Here is a 17207-nt window from a genome sequence, read left to right as displayed (position 1 = left end):
GCTACTGTCTCCAACAGAACCTTAGTTGTATCTATCTGTCCAGGGGATTTTGCTGGCAGAGTAGGACCACTAGATTAGGGGTTACACAGTATGGCTTCCAGGGGCCAAAGGATGGGAGTAAGAGGTGAGGAAGAAGGCATGCCATGGTTTGAAATGTTCTCCCTAAGACTGTGCCAACTGCTGACAAGCTATTCTGAAGAGACAAGCATGTCCTAGTGCTACCTCAGCTGCTGTGTTACTGGTGACAGACAAGCTCCCACCCCTCTTTGGGTCTTATGTGTCTCTTCTTAACAGCAGGGAATGGGGGCAGTGGACCACACAAAGGTGAGCACCAAATCTAAGTAGCCTTGGAAAAATTATGTTAAGTGCATGTCTTAGCTTTCTCATCTAAAATGAGTATTCTACAACACTAACTTCATAGCACTGCTATAAGGACTTGAATGAAAAGTATGCAAAGAGTTTATGAAAGTGTTTGGCATAGAGATACTACTCAAAAAATGTTAACTTCTACTATTAGCTGAGCCTCAGGGCAGCCTGGCGGTCCTGCCTGCCTGGCACTGGGCGACGACTCGTGTGGTACTCACCGGCACCCACGGTGGCAATGGCGTTCTCCTGGCCGATGATGTGCTCACGCAGTCGCTGCTCCAGGGGGAAGCGACGTCGCTCCTCAGCCTCACGCTTCCGTTGCTTCTCCTGGTACTGTGGGCAGGGGGGCAAATCGTTCAGGGAGCTGGGCTCAGTGGGACCTGCTTTCATTCTATAACCCAGCTCAGCAAAAAACAGGGATAGGTGCTGGTGGGTGCCGCGGGCCCATTCACAGCTCTGGCTCATGACCTCAGGCTGGAGTTGCTCTTTTCACGCTCCCTGCACCTATCCTGGTACTGCTGTAAGGAAGAGAGCCAGATCTCTCCAGGGACTCCAAGTCAGGGCCTGTACACAAAAGCTTCTAGGCAGAACCAACCACTTTCCTTGTGGCTTCAGAGTGTATCACTAGGACTGTACCCATCACTGGAAAAACTGGAAAAAGTGAGTTTGTTGAATGTGAATATTTCTGACTCACTTCTAAGCTCCCTGAGGGCAGGCACTCTCTTCTATTTCCAGCACGGTCCTGGCACAGTGGCAGCATCTCGTGCATGTTTAAAAAACTGAATATGATAATAGAGACAAAACAGAGACAATTTACATCTAGATGTGGTGGTACACAAGTGCAGAGATGGAAAACACAATGTGAAACATGGTGGGGCTTTCTGGAAAAGAGTTTGAAGCTGTCTGGAAACTGGGCAGGGAAGCCTGAGGGCACAGGCCTGATGGGACAGCCTTTTGGAGTAAGCTGAGGAGGAAAGAAGCAGATCTTGGAGTGGAAAGGAAACACCAAGTCTTTAGGAGGCTCTTTTCCCCAGAGTCCCTATGACAGTGACATCTTTCTAGAAAGAGAGCTGTCAAGGTAAGGCCCCGTCACAAAAGTTGCAGTTGCAAATTGTTCTTGTGGGCAGAGTGGATGAAAAATACCTGCTGCTTGGGCAGTGTTTTCCTGTTATAGTAGTGACCTTGACAGAAGTTAAAAAAAATAAATAGCAAACAATCCAATTTTGGCTGTTGCTATCAGTCTGTAGTTGAAAGCTCCCATCAGTCCTGGGGTTTCATATGGAGCAATAATTCGGCGCCGATCCCAGTGGAGCGACGCTTGCCGGCTGGAATCCAGAGTGTCACTGTGCAGCTCCCTCAGGCACCACATACATCACCTGGCTCTGCGGCTATAGCCATATATCTGCGTCCTCCTCCTCCCTGCCCACCAGCATGCTCAGTGCTTGGGCCCACTGGGTTAGAAGGCTCTGATGGTTAGAGGTACAAACCTGGCTGGGACAGCATCTGCCTGCTGAAGGAACCAGAAGGGGAAGCTGGCTTGCCCTTGTTTGGTACAGGTGCTCACTTCGACAGAAGGCTGCTATATGCAAGACGCTGAACTCAGCACCTAGTGTCTCATTTAATTCTTACAGTCACCCTTAAGAAGTTTGGATCCTTTTTTGGCTCATGAGGCAAGTTGTGGGGCAGTAAAAATAAGCTTTGTTTCAGACAGACCTGAGCTCAAACCTCACTGTACCCACCTACTAGCCAGCTGACTTTAGGAAGTTCATTCACCTCCCTGAATCTCAGCTTCCTCACTGTAGCTCAGTGACAATACCCACACCCACCTTTCGGGAGCCATGGGATGCTGGTAATGGGACAATGTACATGAAGCACTTAGCACAGCACACACTTACTGTGTGTGCACAGTAAATGGCACCCTGAGTGACTCAAATGGCTACACAGTGCCTGGCCCTCTTTCATTGTATTACTCCTTTTTTCTTCACTGGGTTTTGATACCTGATTATGCAATGCTTGGCTTTTAAAAAAATTACTCTTGTTTTGTTTTGACACAGGGTCCTGCTATTAACTCAGGCTGGCCTTGAACTTGCAGTGATACTGAGTGCTGGGATTATAGCCATGTGCCACCTCACTTGGCTTGCATTTTAATTAGAGCTGAACCACACAGACTTCCAGATTAAAGGAAGAGTTGGTCTGGCTTAAGTGGAAACCACGAGCCAGTCCACCTGGGTGTCTCCTCTCCTAGAAGTTGCTTCTGAGTATCCTCTTGCAGAAATCTAGATCTTCAGGCACAGTTCAACACTCACTTTGGGAGAAGCAGCTACTCCCTGGGGTGGCTCATCTCTGCCCAGTCTTCCACTGGGCCTCATAGGACATAGCGTTCCCCTTTGCCCCAGGCAAGCCTAACATGACTTTTCTTTTCACTTCACTGATTTAGGTATGACCTTTGTAGCCTCTCTTGGTCTTCTAAGAAACATTTCTATCTCCTGTTTTCTTCCTCAGTTCTCAATCTAGGCTGTCTTAGGATTCCTGTTATTTTCTTGGGCAAGGGGAAAGAATCTCTTCATTTCTTTTTTTTAAAATTTATTTTAGGGAAGGGCCTACAGGGTGCTCAGGGTCTTATTAAGATTGGACTTGTAGTGCTCTGCCTGTTTACAGCCTCCCAAGAGCTGGGATTACAGGTGTGTGTCACCATGCCCAGTCTCAATCGCCTTCTCAGCACACCCAGGGGGTGGGGCTGGCACGGCAGGCCCAGGGGATCGAACCCCTGTCCCCTGTGCCTGCTTGCAGGCACTTTAATCTGCTGAGCTATTTGGCTGGCCCAGAATCTCTTCATTTCTTTCTTTCTTTTTCTTTTTTTTGGTGGAACCGGGGATTGAACTCAGGCCCTTGTACTTGCCAGGGAAGCGCTTATTCCACTGAGCCATCTCCCCGGCCCCAGTATCTCTTCATTTCTATGGAGGTAAGCATGGGGAGAAAAGTTACACCATGTACTGACTGGCTTCTCAGAATCTTTCTAGATGTTGGGACAAGCTCAAACTATGGCCTAAACCTAAGTACATTCTTCTTCTCATAAGCCTGGAGCCCCAACTACCAACATCTACTCAGAAAAATCTCTGAAATATATAAAGAATTCTTGATAAAATTTTACAGGACAATTGGATTAACCTGGGCCAAAGGTCATGCTTCATGCTCTTTTCCCGACACTTAGCAGTTTATACTAAAAAGTATAGTGAATGAGTGCTTGGTTTGCGTATATTCTATTTGTAGGACACAGAAAGGATGGGAGTTGTTAAGTCTCTGTAAATGTAGGCTAATGTTCTTGGTTCTCTGAGGAGACTGGGAGGAAGGCAAGCCTTTGCTTTACTGGGGTTCTGTTACCTAGAAGGGAAGGCAGGGCAGGTAACCCAGTCTGCAGAAGCAGATGACACTGGACTGAGAGGCACTGTGAAGGGACCAGGAGAGCGGGAGCGGGAGTGATCATCCTCTTAATAAAAGCCACGTACAATTAACTTCAGATGCTCTCACCTGGAGCTGGCAGCAACCAGCTTCCCATGCTGCACCTTGGCTGGCTAATCACAGCCACTGGTTTCCATCAGTCTTGATTTACTATGGCACCCCTCCTGGCTGTGAATGCATTTACAGGAAAGGGCTGGGAGGCTGAGGCGAAGCCCAGCTGGGCTTGCTCTACTCAAAGTGGGTGGCTGGGCTGACTGGCTCTGCAAGGGAGGGTTTTGGGAGAAGGGGTGTGACAGGCATGCTGACTCTGGCCATCTCTTAGAGGACAGGTCTGACAATGAAGCTGGCAGTGAGAGGACAAATGGGGTGGTGATAGGGTGGGTAGGCAGAATTTGGCCTGGTTGAGAATGGGCTGCGGAGGTGTTGAGGAGGGAAGAAAATAGAGGCCAAGTGGCAGTTTGCCTCTGGTAGGAAGTCAGGCTCACAGAGCCAACTTGCTACTCACAGAAAGATTCAGATAAGCCCTATATTCCTGACTCCCTGTTTTGTACTAACTCCTGTCACAGTCGGGGCTCCCTTAGGGGAGGTCAATAAATGGGACCATGGGGTAACAAGGAAACTGGGGTCCAAGGAGTCTAACAGAGAATTCTGGGGGTGGGGTGCAGAGAAGATGGGAGCATGAGACTGGGGGACAAGAAAGTTTCTGGTCCACAGATATGCATCATTGTAGAGGAAGGTGGGACACAAAGCAGGTGCTAACCCCATCAGGCTTGGTAACTACCATGTCAGCATCCTGGGCTCCATTCTCTCTTCCAGTCCTTCCTTTTTTTTTTTTTTTTTTGAAGTGAACACAGCAAGATTTTATTGTTTTCACAATAAAACAAAACATGAAAAGTTAAAACTGGATCATGTGGCCCTTTCTTTTCCTCACAGTTCAAAATGCTCACTCTCTTAATAGCCAGTGTTCTCTTAGATCTGCAATTGGGCTCAACACACTCAAGCCTTGGACAATCTTCTGTGTAGTTTTGGCCTTCTTCTGGAAAGTCAGCTTAATCTATCCACCATAGCCACTCTGCTTCCTGTCATAACGCCGCTTTCCCTGGGCACATAGGGAATCCTTGCCTTTCTTGTACTGTGTCACTTTGTGGGGTTGATGCTTGCCATGCTTCTTACAGAAGGTTCGCTGGGTTTTAGGAACGTTCACCATGCTTGCAGGTGTGCTACCAGCGAGGAAAGCCTTCCTTCCTTTTGTTGTTAAGAGTCATTTTGTTGTTTTGGTTCTTTTTGAGGCAGGGCCAAACTATTTAGTTTAGACTGGGCTTGCACTCACTGTGTAGCCCAGGTTGGCCTTGATCTTACAATGATCCCCCTGTCTCAGCCTCCTGAATTCTGGGATTACAGGTACCACACTTGGTACCTGGGATTACAGTTCTACCACACTTGGCTCCAAGAGTCATATTTCTTACATGTAAATTCAACCATGTCACACTTCTGCAAATAGCTGGGTTAAACCAGTGACAAGACTTTGGTGAGAGAAAGTTAAGAGGGGCATGGAGTCACTACAGTGGGAAAAAGAGTTCACTTCGCAGTGTTATCATATTAGAGGCATGTAATTTGATTTATTCCATAACAGGTGACATTAACTTTGATCACTTGGCTGAGGAATTGTCTGGCAGGTTTCTTCACTATCATTTTGCCCTTTGCAATTAGTAAGTATTTTGTAGGAAGAGACTTTGATACTATATAATCATCCTATTATCTATCAAACTTCCATGGATAGGTTTGGCTTAATCTGAGATTAATGCTTTAATCCTTATAGCTCTAGTATCATATTATCATCCTCATTATAGAGATTAAGTAAATTCAGTCAAGGTACTACTGGCAGCAAACGAGAGACCCAGAACCCTAACCATCAGGTTAACCGTGAAGATGGTACTTTCCCCTGAGGATGATAAGACCCAGGGCCCACCATCAGGAGTTCAGTGCCTCAGCAAGATGAGGTTTAAAACACAAATTCTCATCTCTATTTCTAGTAAAGGGTGCCTAATGAATTTATTGAAAATAAACACCAGAGGGTGTTCTTGCCAGAAATATATAACCTGTTTATCTAAGTAAATTTTAGATAAAGCCAAGCTGAACACTTTACAAAACAGTGAGACTCTACCTGTTAAAATGTCTGTCATAAAAGACGAGGAAAGAGTGGGAAGCCACTCTAGATTAAAGAAGCCTCAGGAGACACGACAACTGAGTGCGGCTTGGGATCTGGGGTTTTCTTTGACAGCTGGCAAAGTGACTAATAGTTACAGGTTACGTACTGGCAACATCAGCGCTCTGGTTCTGATGATTTTACTGAGGTTATAAGAAAATGTGAGTTGGAGGTACAGCTCAGTGACACAGCACATGCTTAGGGTTCAATCCAAGGCACTATGCCCTCACCCAAAGAGAAGTCCTGGAGATACACGTAAATATTTAGGGATAAAGGATCACTGCGTGTGTAACATTTTGTCAAATTATTCAGAAAATTATATATATTTTTCATATACATTCCACATATACACATATGGAAAATATATGTAAACAATAAAATGTGATAAAATATTAACAGTTGCAGACCTGTGTGAAGAGTTTAGAAGAATTTATTGCATTATTTCTAAAATTATGCAGAAATGCATACAAATATGCATAATGCTTTGGGTGATGGCAGTGACTGAAGCACGAATGGGCACTGCGTGCTCCTAAGAGGCTTCGTCTCTTGATCCGGTGTGTCTGCTTTGTGAAAATACAACAAGCTATTATTTCTCACATATGTACCTTATTTTTTCTGTACTGTAGGGAAGGTCTACAGGGTGTTCAGGGTCACACTACTGGATCAGACTCACAGTGGTTCTCCTGTTTACAGCCTCCCAAGAGCCATGCTCAGTCTCAGTTGTGGTCTCAGCGCACCCTGGGGGCGAGGCCGGCATGGCAGGCCCCAGGATCAAACCCCAGGCCCCTGCTCCTGCTTGCAGGCCCTTTAATCCACTGAGCTATTTGGCTGGCCCTCAAGATGTACCTTATACAACTATATTTCAACAAAAGCACTTTAACAAGTTAGAAAAAAAGAAAATGAAAACTCGTTCAACAACACACTCAGCACACTTAGTCTGGCCCACACTAAGCTGACAATGGGCCACACATGTGGCAAGCAGGCAATGTCACTGAGCCAAGTAGCAGGGAACAGGGAACAGGCTGGGTGAGGCAGGGGAGGAAGAACATGACCCCCTGGCCCTCTGCACCCCACCTGCTCTTTCCTACTGGGCTCTGCTCAGCTCTGATAGGAGCACCCAGGCTCTCAGCCTGTAATAAAGGCCCAGGGGAACGTCACATCCTCAGCTACCCCTGAAGCGAATGAGGAAATATAGAGATAGGAAATGTGCTTGTGATCCTGTCACTGGGATATGCAAATAAAATATATAGGATAGGCCTATCTGCCTAATATTCCTGCCAATTCATTCTCTGGGTGTGATTAAAACGAGCAATAAATTTCTGGTGAGTCTCGGTGGAGTGAGGATCGGGAGGAGACGCTTGGGCTGGCACACACGTTGCCCTCAGCTGAATATTCATCATGGGAGAGCTCCCCGTATTTTTGTTTTATCTGTTATCATGTGCATGGAGATATATTTCTACCTCTCTTTCATCTCTTAGTTTAGGACATGAAAATGGCGTGGTGTTAAGTATTAAACTCTCCATCTACACAAGCTGTTGAAAGTGGGACTCAGGCCACCTCCTCTAGGAAGCCTACCAGGAGCAGGGAGAGGCATGGTTTCCTGGAACCCCCACTGACTCTGTGGGAACCCCTCTCTCTCCTAAGCACTAGTTCAGATTTGAGAACATCAGCCTCTTCTACCTCTGGGTCTTCTCCAGGGGACTAAGAATATTTTGACTCAGTACATAGCAAAAGCAGTAAGGAAACCCCAGTGAAGCAGAAACCATTCAGGCCACTTATGAAGAGAAAGATTCTTAGGTTAAGTGACACATTTTAAGTGGCAGAATGAAGTAAAAAATTAGGCTTATAGATAATTTTTAAATGGGAAAATTATATACTGGTTTTTTAAAAAAATTTATTTATTTATTTGTGTGTGTGTGTGTGTGTGGCCAGCTCAGCCCACCAGGGGGCGGGGCTGGCTGGCACGTGGTGGTGGGGGATTGAACTGTGGTCCCTGTGCTTTGCTAAGCTTGTTCTAAGTAGGTGCTTTAGACCACTGAGGCATCTCACCAGCCCGGGAAAATTATATACTATTAAGTGAAAAAAGCAGATTTCAATATAGAACATGGTCATGCATATGCTCAACCTCCATTTGGGAAAACTGGGTGGGTGGAGCAAGACACAGCTATCACCTGCACATTTGAGACCTATGATACATAGAGCAGGCACTAGAAGATTTACATAAAAAGGATAATGACACAAAGGTTATGCAGTATGGTCCAGAAAGAGCTAATATATTAAGTACAAGAGTAGATCTCTATTTAAAATCTGAATAGGTAATTTAACTGCTTGATTTTTCCTTTTTCTGTTGCTGTGGTACTGGAGAGTAAACACAGGCCCTTCGCACTGGGCTATATATTTTTGAGACAAGGCCTCACTAAATCCCTCAGCCTAGTAGGACTAGAATTCTTTTTTAATTTTTTTAATGTATTTGGTACAGGGTCTCATTACACAGCTTGGACTTGTAGTCACCCTACTGTTTTCAGCCTCCCCAGTGCAGGGATTACAGGGGTGTGCCACCACGCCCAGTCTTGGTGGCTGGCTCAATGTGCCCGGGGGCAGGGCCAGTGCATCATGTGATGCCGGGGATTGAAACTTGGTCCCTGAGCTTGCCTAAGCAGGTGCTTAGTCTGCTGAGCTATCTTGCTGGCTCTAAAAATGCTTTTACTTGAGATTTAACTCAGTTGTCATTTCTTCCAGGAAGTCTTCCTTGATCACACTGATCAGCCACAGTGTCATGGTCCCCTTGCCTGTCTCCCCACCAGACTGTGAGCTCCTGGAATGTCTTACTCATCTGTCTTCTTCCGATCTAGCCCACAGCCTGGCACACAGATATCATTCATTAATGTGCAGTGCATCATTCAATTCTCTTTATCTTAAATTTCTAAATCTTCTATGATGAGACATATGACATTCATATTTACAAATGTTCAATAATAAGCATAATTGAACTAGAGGGTGGTAGGTGATGGAGGAGGCTAAGCTGTAGACCTGGGGGCATAGAGGGACAGAAGGAAAATCAGACAAGATCAGAGTGGCAGTAACCCACGTCTAGACAAAGCCAGAAGAAGAGGACTCAGAATTGGAGCCTTAGTGCCCACCATGCGTGATTCGCTATTATAGATGCAGGGAGTTGCTGCTTATTGGTACAAGATGACAGACAGAATTCAGGCTTGAAACTGTTCTTCCCACAAAAGTCTGTCTTAGTAGCTTGTGTAGCCTGATGGCAAAAAGCAGAGCAGAAAGAATGAGAAAACAAGTTATGTGAATAACAGAGAAAGATAATACAGCTGACACGCAGGGAGAGCTGAGGTGATTTATACAGGCAAAAACCTGGCAAGGACAGCCAAGCACTTAGGTGCAGATACTGAGGGGACACTTGGACATCGAAGACAAGGAAATCCTGTCTGCAGGGATCAAGAGCACAGAGGTGACAACAAATGAAATGGTCATCTAGCTGTGAGGTTATGGAGCCCCTGGCTGGCTTGACATAGTTTTCTAGCCTCTAAAAACAGCCCCTACCAAGGAGAGCCAGTTGATTAGGGCTGCTACCCAGTAGGCCTGGCTCAGTTCAAGCTTTGCCACTGAGTGCACTTCATCTCCGATGCAGAGCTATTCTTATGCCTAAACACATCCTCTCCTCTCCAGGCCAGATGTACCAGATGTCTTCTTTAGCTTCTTCTCAGGGCACTGTGCATCTTGTCACCTTACTGCCCAGCCTGGCCCAGATTAAAACAGCTCAATGTGTACTTATAAGGTGAGATAAAAAATAGAAGTCCAAACTTGAAAAATTATATATGTCTACATGTATATATGTGTATATATGTATATATGTATATGTGTACACATACCAGTAAAGGACACTGCCATTAATCCCCCCAAAATAGTACTCCCTGACTTTGAACACACTCCATTGTCTTGCCACTTTCTGAAGCAGTTCTGGAAGTTCTCTTTCATGGGTGTCTTTGTGGGTGATGTTGTGGCTGCCTCAAGGTCCTGAATTGATTCAAAATGTTTACGTTTCATGGTCTTTTCACTTTAGGGAAGGGTCAGAGGTCTCAGGTCAGATCCAGTGAATAAGGTGGATAAGGACACACTGTAATGCTTTTATTTGACAGATTGCTGTAAATGTAATCGTAAACTGTTTCAGAAAGTGGTAAGAATGAGAGGCTAAGTACATAAATCAAGAGAGAATGCTCTGAGGGGGATTAATGGCAATGTGTTTTCTACTGTAATCTTTTAAATTTTTTAAATATTAACCATATTATTTGATCACACCCTGTATAATATGTCATCTGCAATAGCCCTTTGTGCTCCAGAAAGCTCTGACTCATGCATGGGACTGCAACTACGACACTGTTCACTCTGGACATTAGTCTTGTAATAGTGTGGCCAACATCAAGCCATTTCCCTTAGGCAGTCAACAATTTTTAAGTGTAGCTCTTAACCCCTCCACCTGTGCTGGCACTAAGACACCTATTCTCTCGCTTCACACAGGAGCCAGCTCCAGCTCTAGAGCACACCGTCTGACAGACCATGAGCACTCTTGGCCAAGTCCGTCCTGTCTCTGCAGAGAGCAGCTGGCGGGAGTGGGAGACGAAGGTGGCTATCCGAAACTGCCAGGCATTTCCTCTAGGCCCCAGGGAAGCCGATTTGACTTTCAGGACAGTTCCTAGGCATGCAGGATCTGAACAAAGGTGGAGGTGTGATCACCAAATTTCCAGCTCTCCTCTTGTAGGCTCACAGTGGGATTGTTTTTCTTGGTCCCCTTGGGAGTGGGTGGGATGAAGGAATTGGTTCTGCCAATGAATTGTGAGAAGTGAAGAGTTCTAATTCCAGGTTGAACATTTAATTATTGAATTAAGCCCCCTCCACTGCATTTTTTTTTCTCTGATAACAACCAGCAATATTCCATGTGTGGCTCCTCTGCCAGTTAGGATCTCTGTGTACTTGTGATGGGGGGAGTTGCCCTTACCCCTCAAAAACAATGGACATGTAAAAATTTTATTGTTTTAAGTCACTGAAATCTTTGGTTGTTACAGCAACATAATTTAGCTTTCTCCTGACTAATGCACAGATCACCATATATTGAACTGAATCTTTGAAACCACTTCAATGAGTGGAAGTATTAGCCTGAAGTCCTGGAGCAAGGATCAGAACCCAGGTCTCTCCCATCTTAGGCCAGGAGAACTAAGTACTCTGACTAATGACAGAACATGTGCCACTATGTGGGACCTGTACTTCAGTCAATTCATGGACGAGACACTCCATGACCTAGAGGATAAGACTGAGGGCCAGAAGTCAGCTTGCTCAGGTCTGGTCCTGCCACGGAATCTACCCCATGACCTTATCAAGCCAATTAATTTCGATTTTGATACTTACTCAGGATCCAAAAGCAAGCCAAATAACATCCCTGGGCCTCAACTTCTCTAGGAGTAAAATAATCAGTTGACTTAAGTTTCAGAGATTTAAAATTCATGGCCTCTGCAGGGAAGGGGAGAACGGAATGCAGCCTGGGCAGTAGTCTGGGCTATCTTCCTTTCAAACAAAACAGCTCAATTTCTCTGATTTATCTGTTTATGCTTTTGTGAGATTTCCCATCATTGGGCCTGAAGACTTCTCAGGGCCCTGTCAGCTGAAATTTGGGATTCCAATTCTTGGATTCTGTCCATTTGATCCTGAGTTACAATTCTGTGGCAGGGAGAAGTATGGAGACTTAGTCCTGTTTTCAGACAGTTCAAAAGTTTGATCAAGAAGATCAAATTAAGACAGAGATTTTTTTGGGGGGAGGCTGGATCAGATTCAGTTTTAGGCTTTGGTGTGTATCAGTGTGGGGGTGAAGGATGGGTTCTGGAAGGAGAATGATGGGAAAGGATGCCTAATGAAGCCACACAGTACACGAAGCCTAGAAATACTGTGAGCTCAAGATTTCATCTGTCTGGTCCTCTCCTCTGAAAAGATGCTGGGACACATGATCTCAAACCTTAATTGGAAGGTTCTCAGTACCCAAAAGTGGCCCAAGCTTCTCCCTATCCCTGGTCATGAGAAGGGCAGCTCCCTAATCTTGATCAAACTAGAGGCTAGATTTGTTTTCTTTTTAAAAACAAAACAAAACAGGGTCTTGTTACATAGTTCAGGCTGGCCTTGAACTCCAGGGATCTTCCTGCCTCAGCCTCAAAGAGGTAGGATTATAAGCCTGTGTCACCACACCTAGCTCTAGATTTGTATTTAAACAGACAATAATCACCCAAGGAGAAGTAGTGCCATTGGGTGTGCTGTCAGACCTAATTTAATAAGTGAAAAACTAAATGATAACCATAGGCCTCTTTTCTCTCAGATTTACCTTGGCCTCTGAAGTTCTCAGAAGCTTCATCACTTCCCCTTCTCGGGCATAATCCAATGGTGTGTGTCCCATTTCATTCCTCTGCAGGGGGTTGGCTCCTGGTAGGAGGAGAACAATGAACAGTCAGGAGTTCTATGAGTGACCAGTGGGACCCGAGTCTTTGCTTATAGATGATTTGAGGCCCTGACTCCAGTGTGAGGAATGTTGTGGAAACATCTGAGACTGTAGGATGGTAGGAAAAACTGAGCTACTTTGGAGGAAGTGCTCTTTGTTCTCTTTGGCAGAGGTCAGTATACTTGGGCTCTTACAAGTATACACTCATGTGCACTAACATTTTTTTACAGAGAAGTACTATCCATGCAAATATGTTATGTATACATGCAGCTAAACATGTTAGGAAAGTATATCCAAACAAGTATACATATTCACATACTCAGCACAAGTACAGGTCAACACATGAATTCATATATGCATTCATTAAAATATTTACATTTATAACCCATCTATAAACAGGCAAACAACCATTCACAAGGCCACTTAAAAAGTTCCTTGAAAAGTATTCTGAACAGCAATGAAAAGGCCTTTCTTCCTCTCTGTGTTGCTTAATGTTCTCCTATCTCTGGGCATTTCCCACTAGCCAAGGTCAGTGGAGTCCTATAGACTCATGAGTGACCTGGATCCGCCCCCCTAGCTGCTGGTGAGTTATGTGTACATGGGTGGGTGTTTCCCCAACCATTACTTCCTGTGATTTGAGGACAGAGAATTCTAAGTATGACAAATAGAGGAAAGCTAGGGGCCGTGTATCTATCCTCTAAGTGCTGGCAGCAGATAAGCTGCTATACTGCTATAAGCTAGCACCGTGACTTTGGAGGAAAGGCCTCTGACCCTTTGTGCTGCCAGAATCTCTTCCTACAGCCCAGGCTTGAGCAGTTCACTTCCCTCCTCAACGTTCTCCATTCTATTCCATTGTGCTGACTGTGAGGTGTGGGGCACAGGGTACCAGGAATCAGATCTGGTCTTGCCCTAAAGGCATTTCCCTTAAGCGAGGAAGGCACAAAAGGAAGAAAGCGGAATTTTTTTTTTTTTTTTTTTTTTTTTTTTTTTTTTTTTTAACAGAGATCAAACTCAGCACCTTGCACTTGCCAGACAGGTGCTTATACAGCTGAGCTATCTCCCCGGCCCAAAAGCAGAGCTTTGTACAGAACAACTGCTCAATAAATGTGTTAAATTGAACAGCAAGGTAATAACTATTTAGTATTCCTGAAGCTGCTTCTTCTTCTTTTTTTTTTTTTTTTGCTAGGGAAGTATCCAGAAGTAAAGGACCCAGTCTCTGCCATAAGACAGAAAGGGGACCTGTTCAGCACAAAGCTTGGCTCAGGGTGGTGTCCAGCCTCTGTGCTGATGAAGAGTAAAACCCAGTGTTTCTAAACCCCAGTCTGTGCAAATACATCCTGATATAAAATGCTTTATTCTGAAAGTCTCTACTACTTTTCTTTTGTTGCTGCTTTCTTTTTGGCTTGAAACGGGGCCTTGTGATACAGTTCAGGCTGGCTCTGAACTCATTATGCAGCCCAGGCTAGCCTCAAAACTCATACTGATTCAGATTCTGTATCAGTGAAAGTCTCTGGTTCTTGTTCTGCTTTTTGAGACAGGGTCTCCCTGTGCAGTCTGGGCTGGCCTTGTGCTCACTTTTGCAGCCCCCAGGCTGTTCTGAGCTTGCAATGATCCTCCAGTCTCACCCTCCCAAGCGCTGGGCTCACAGGCGTGCACTGGTAAGCATGTGGTGTTGGGGATCGAACTTGGAATCCTGCGCTTGCCAGCAAGTGCACCTGCCGCAGAACTATCTCCCCTGCCCAGCCTCTGCTTTTTAATTACAACAGCCTACAAACTTAACAAGACTAGTAAACATTTATTAAGCACCTGAATGTGGCTATCTGCCAGTGCTGAACAAGAGGCCAAACTTCTACATGGGTGTGAGAGGACAAGGGAGAAAGGGGTAGGGAGTAGGAAGTCCAATCCTCCAGCCAAAGAAAACTTTTAGGCTGGGGAGATAGCTCGGCGTTCTAGGCACCTGCTGGGCAAATGCTATGCTGGCCCCGGAACCGGTTCCAGGCATCCGTGCCATCTTGAAACTTTCAGGTGTGGTGGTGCACGCCTATAATCCCAGCGCTGGGTAGGCTGAGACAGGAGGATCACTGTGTCTGAACTGTTTGAGACCACGTATCAAAATTAAAAAAAAAACACCTTATATTAATAAGAAAAAATTGATACTTTTATACATGATCATATTTTCTATTAGAAATTTAGTATAAAATATTAATATGTATCATTTTGTTGATAGAATTAATATGCCATAAATTTAAGCCTTTAAGATAATGCAATGCAGGAGTCTTGAAATATATTCACAATAACTGAGTGGCCTAAAGTGCCTGCTTAGGCTAGCTTGAGCAAAGTGCAGCGACTGTGGTTCAATCCCCGGTACCACATGCCATGCCAGCCCTGCCCCCAGGGTGGGCTGAGCCAGCCCAAAAATAAAAATAAATAAATGAAAAATTCACCATATACTACATACATAAAAAAAACTATACTCATTTGGGCCAGCAAGATAGCTGAGTGGTCTAAAGTGCCTGCTTAGGCAAAACTTAGGCAGGTGCAGGGGACTGCGGTTTGATCCCCTGCACCGCTCAGGGTGAGCTGAGACAGCCAAAAAAAAAAAAAAAAAAAAAAAAAAAGAAAAAAGAAAAAAAAGAAAACCAAAATATATTCACAAGGTTATGCACCACTGCCTAATTCTACAACATTTTCACTCCCCTATAAAGCAGCCCTGCTGTCAGACACATCCCACCCGCCCTACCCCAGGCAACTAATGGTATACTTTCTCTATGAATTTGCTTATTTTCTGAATAAATGGAATCATGCAATAAATGACCTTTTGTGTCTGGCTTCTTTTGCTCTGCATGTTTTCAAGGTTCAAGCATGCTGCAGCATGGATGAATAATATTCCATTCTGTGAACAGACTACATTTTATCTATCTATAAGCTGATGAAAATCTGGGTCATTTCCTCTTTTTGGCTGTTAAAAACATTGATGTACAGTGTAAGTCTTTGTAGAATTTTTTCTTTTTTCCTTTTTTGAGACAGGGTCTAGCTATGTTGCCCAGGCTGGGCTCAAGCAATCCTCCTGCCTCAGCCTTCTGAGTAGCTGGTGCTATAGTTGTGCACCATGGAGCCTGGATCTGGATGTAAGTTTTTACATCTCTTGAGTAGGTATCTAGGAGTGGTGGTAACAGTAACAGCACTGGTATTTCCTGAGCACTTACTATGTGCCAGGTAACATGCTCTGTACTTGGTATACACTGTATCATTTCCTCCCCACAACCACCTTGAGGGTTAGGCATTAAAAGCCCACTTGACACACATGGATACCAGGCTCAGAGATGGGGAATGAGTAGCTCAAGGCCATCAAACTAGCTTTATGTGCGTGAAACAGGAGTTAACCAGGTCTTCCCAACTCTCCACTCTCTCCCCAGGGTGACCATGACACATCCTGCTGAAAAGTCCTTCCGTGGTCTTTCAGTGCTTAGAGAATGACGTGCAGCTTCCTATGTAAGGAGGAGGTTCAGCAAGCAGGTCTCCCCAATGAATGGGCAATTCCTCAGAGGCTCAGCTGTGACCTGTTTCTTTCAGATTTGCTGGTACTTCCTGGGCACTTAATATATGCAGTATTCTGTATGCAGAATGAAGGGGGACTGGTAAGGCCAAAAAGCAGTGTTCTTTTTTATACTTCTTGACAACTCTCTGGCAACTGACACTTTGACTACTTTTCTGAGTTTCGAAAAGCCGTTTCTTGGGTCTTTCCCCAACTCCTATGAGCAGCCCTTTTGCTTCTTTCGGTGGCTTGTGTGTGTGTGTGTGTGTGTGTGTGTGTGTGGCCAGCTCAGCCCACCAGGGGGCGGGGTGGACTGGCATGTGGTGCTGGGGGATTGAACAGCGGTCCCTGTGCTTTGCTAAGCTTGTTCTGAATAGGTGCTTTAGACCACTGAGCCATCTCACCAGCCCCTTTTGGTGGCTTTTTTTCTGGCCATTATGATTAGGTCTGTTTATAGAGTCTGAGCCCAGCCTAACTCCAGCTCTCGGGGAGTTGGGATGACAAATGACTGAGGGTAACAACAGAAGTTGAAGATACTTAGTGTGTGGAGGGAAGTGCCACTGCAGGCACTCAGGAGGGGACACTCAGGGGCTTGCTTGCCTGGCCTTGTTCTCTCCCTGCTGGGCACAGAGAGGGCAGAGTTAACAGTGTCAAGATCTCCTTGTTACAGAGCTCCTCCTGCAGCACAGCTGGGGCAGATGAAAGAAAGGCCTCACCTTTCTCTAGCAGCCTTGAGGGAGCTGTTATGAAATACAGGCTGGAGTGAAGGAGGAATAGGGAGTGACCTCTGGAGAGGAAAGAACAGTCAAGAGAAGAGAGGAGAAAAGGGAAGAGAGAAATAGATGGGAGAGAGCAGGGGAGGAGGAGAGATGAGAGAGGAAGACAGTGGAAGAGAGAACAGAGGGTGAGATTAGTTGCTTCAAACAAGTGCTGTCAGAGATCTATATTTGCTTACAGAATGAAAAATGTGTGCCATAAACATTGGCCACTGCGTAATTTCTAGTAGGAGTCATGTCACTTCTCATAAAGGATGGGATGGGGACAGGTAGAACATCTCTGCACCTGGGCCAGCTAGTATAGGGGCTTGTCTTAAAGCAGTGCTGGGCATGTCTCCAGCCTAGGAGGCTCTTGGGTCAGCCACGCAT

General features: G+C 45.3%; 1 protein-coding gene across 2 annotated transcripts in view; it reads right to left on the bottom strand.

Moving 5' to 3' along the window:
- The window catches only part of Clpb (ClpB homolog, mitochondrial AAA ATPase chaperonin), a 151661-nt gene that overhangs the window by 24516 nt on the left and 109938 nt on the right, over positions 1-17207 (bottom strand). For both annotated transcript variants that reach the window (XM_004641941.3, XM_004641942.3), the window contains 2 exons: positions 12414-12511; positions 585-699 (listed from right to left, as the gene is read on the bottom strand). In XM_004641941.3, coding sequence (XP_004641998.1) covers positions 585-699; positions 12414-12511 — 213 coding nt within the window. The remainder of the gene's footprint in view (positions 1-584; positions 700-12413; positions 12512-17207) is intronic.

The sequence above is a fragment of the Octodon degus genome, unplaced genomic scaffold (assembly GCF_000260255.1).
Source record: "Octodon degus isolate 3935 unplaced genomic scaffold, OctDeg1.0 scaffold00146, whole genome shotgun sequence".
NCBI lineage: Eukaryota > Metazoa > Chordata > Mammalia > Rodentia > Octodontidae > Octodon > Octodon degus.
The sequence above is the reverse complement of the archived record's forward strand: the minus strand, read 5'-3'. Positions and strand labels throughout refer to the sequence as shown.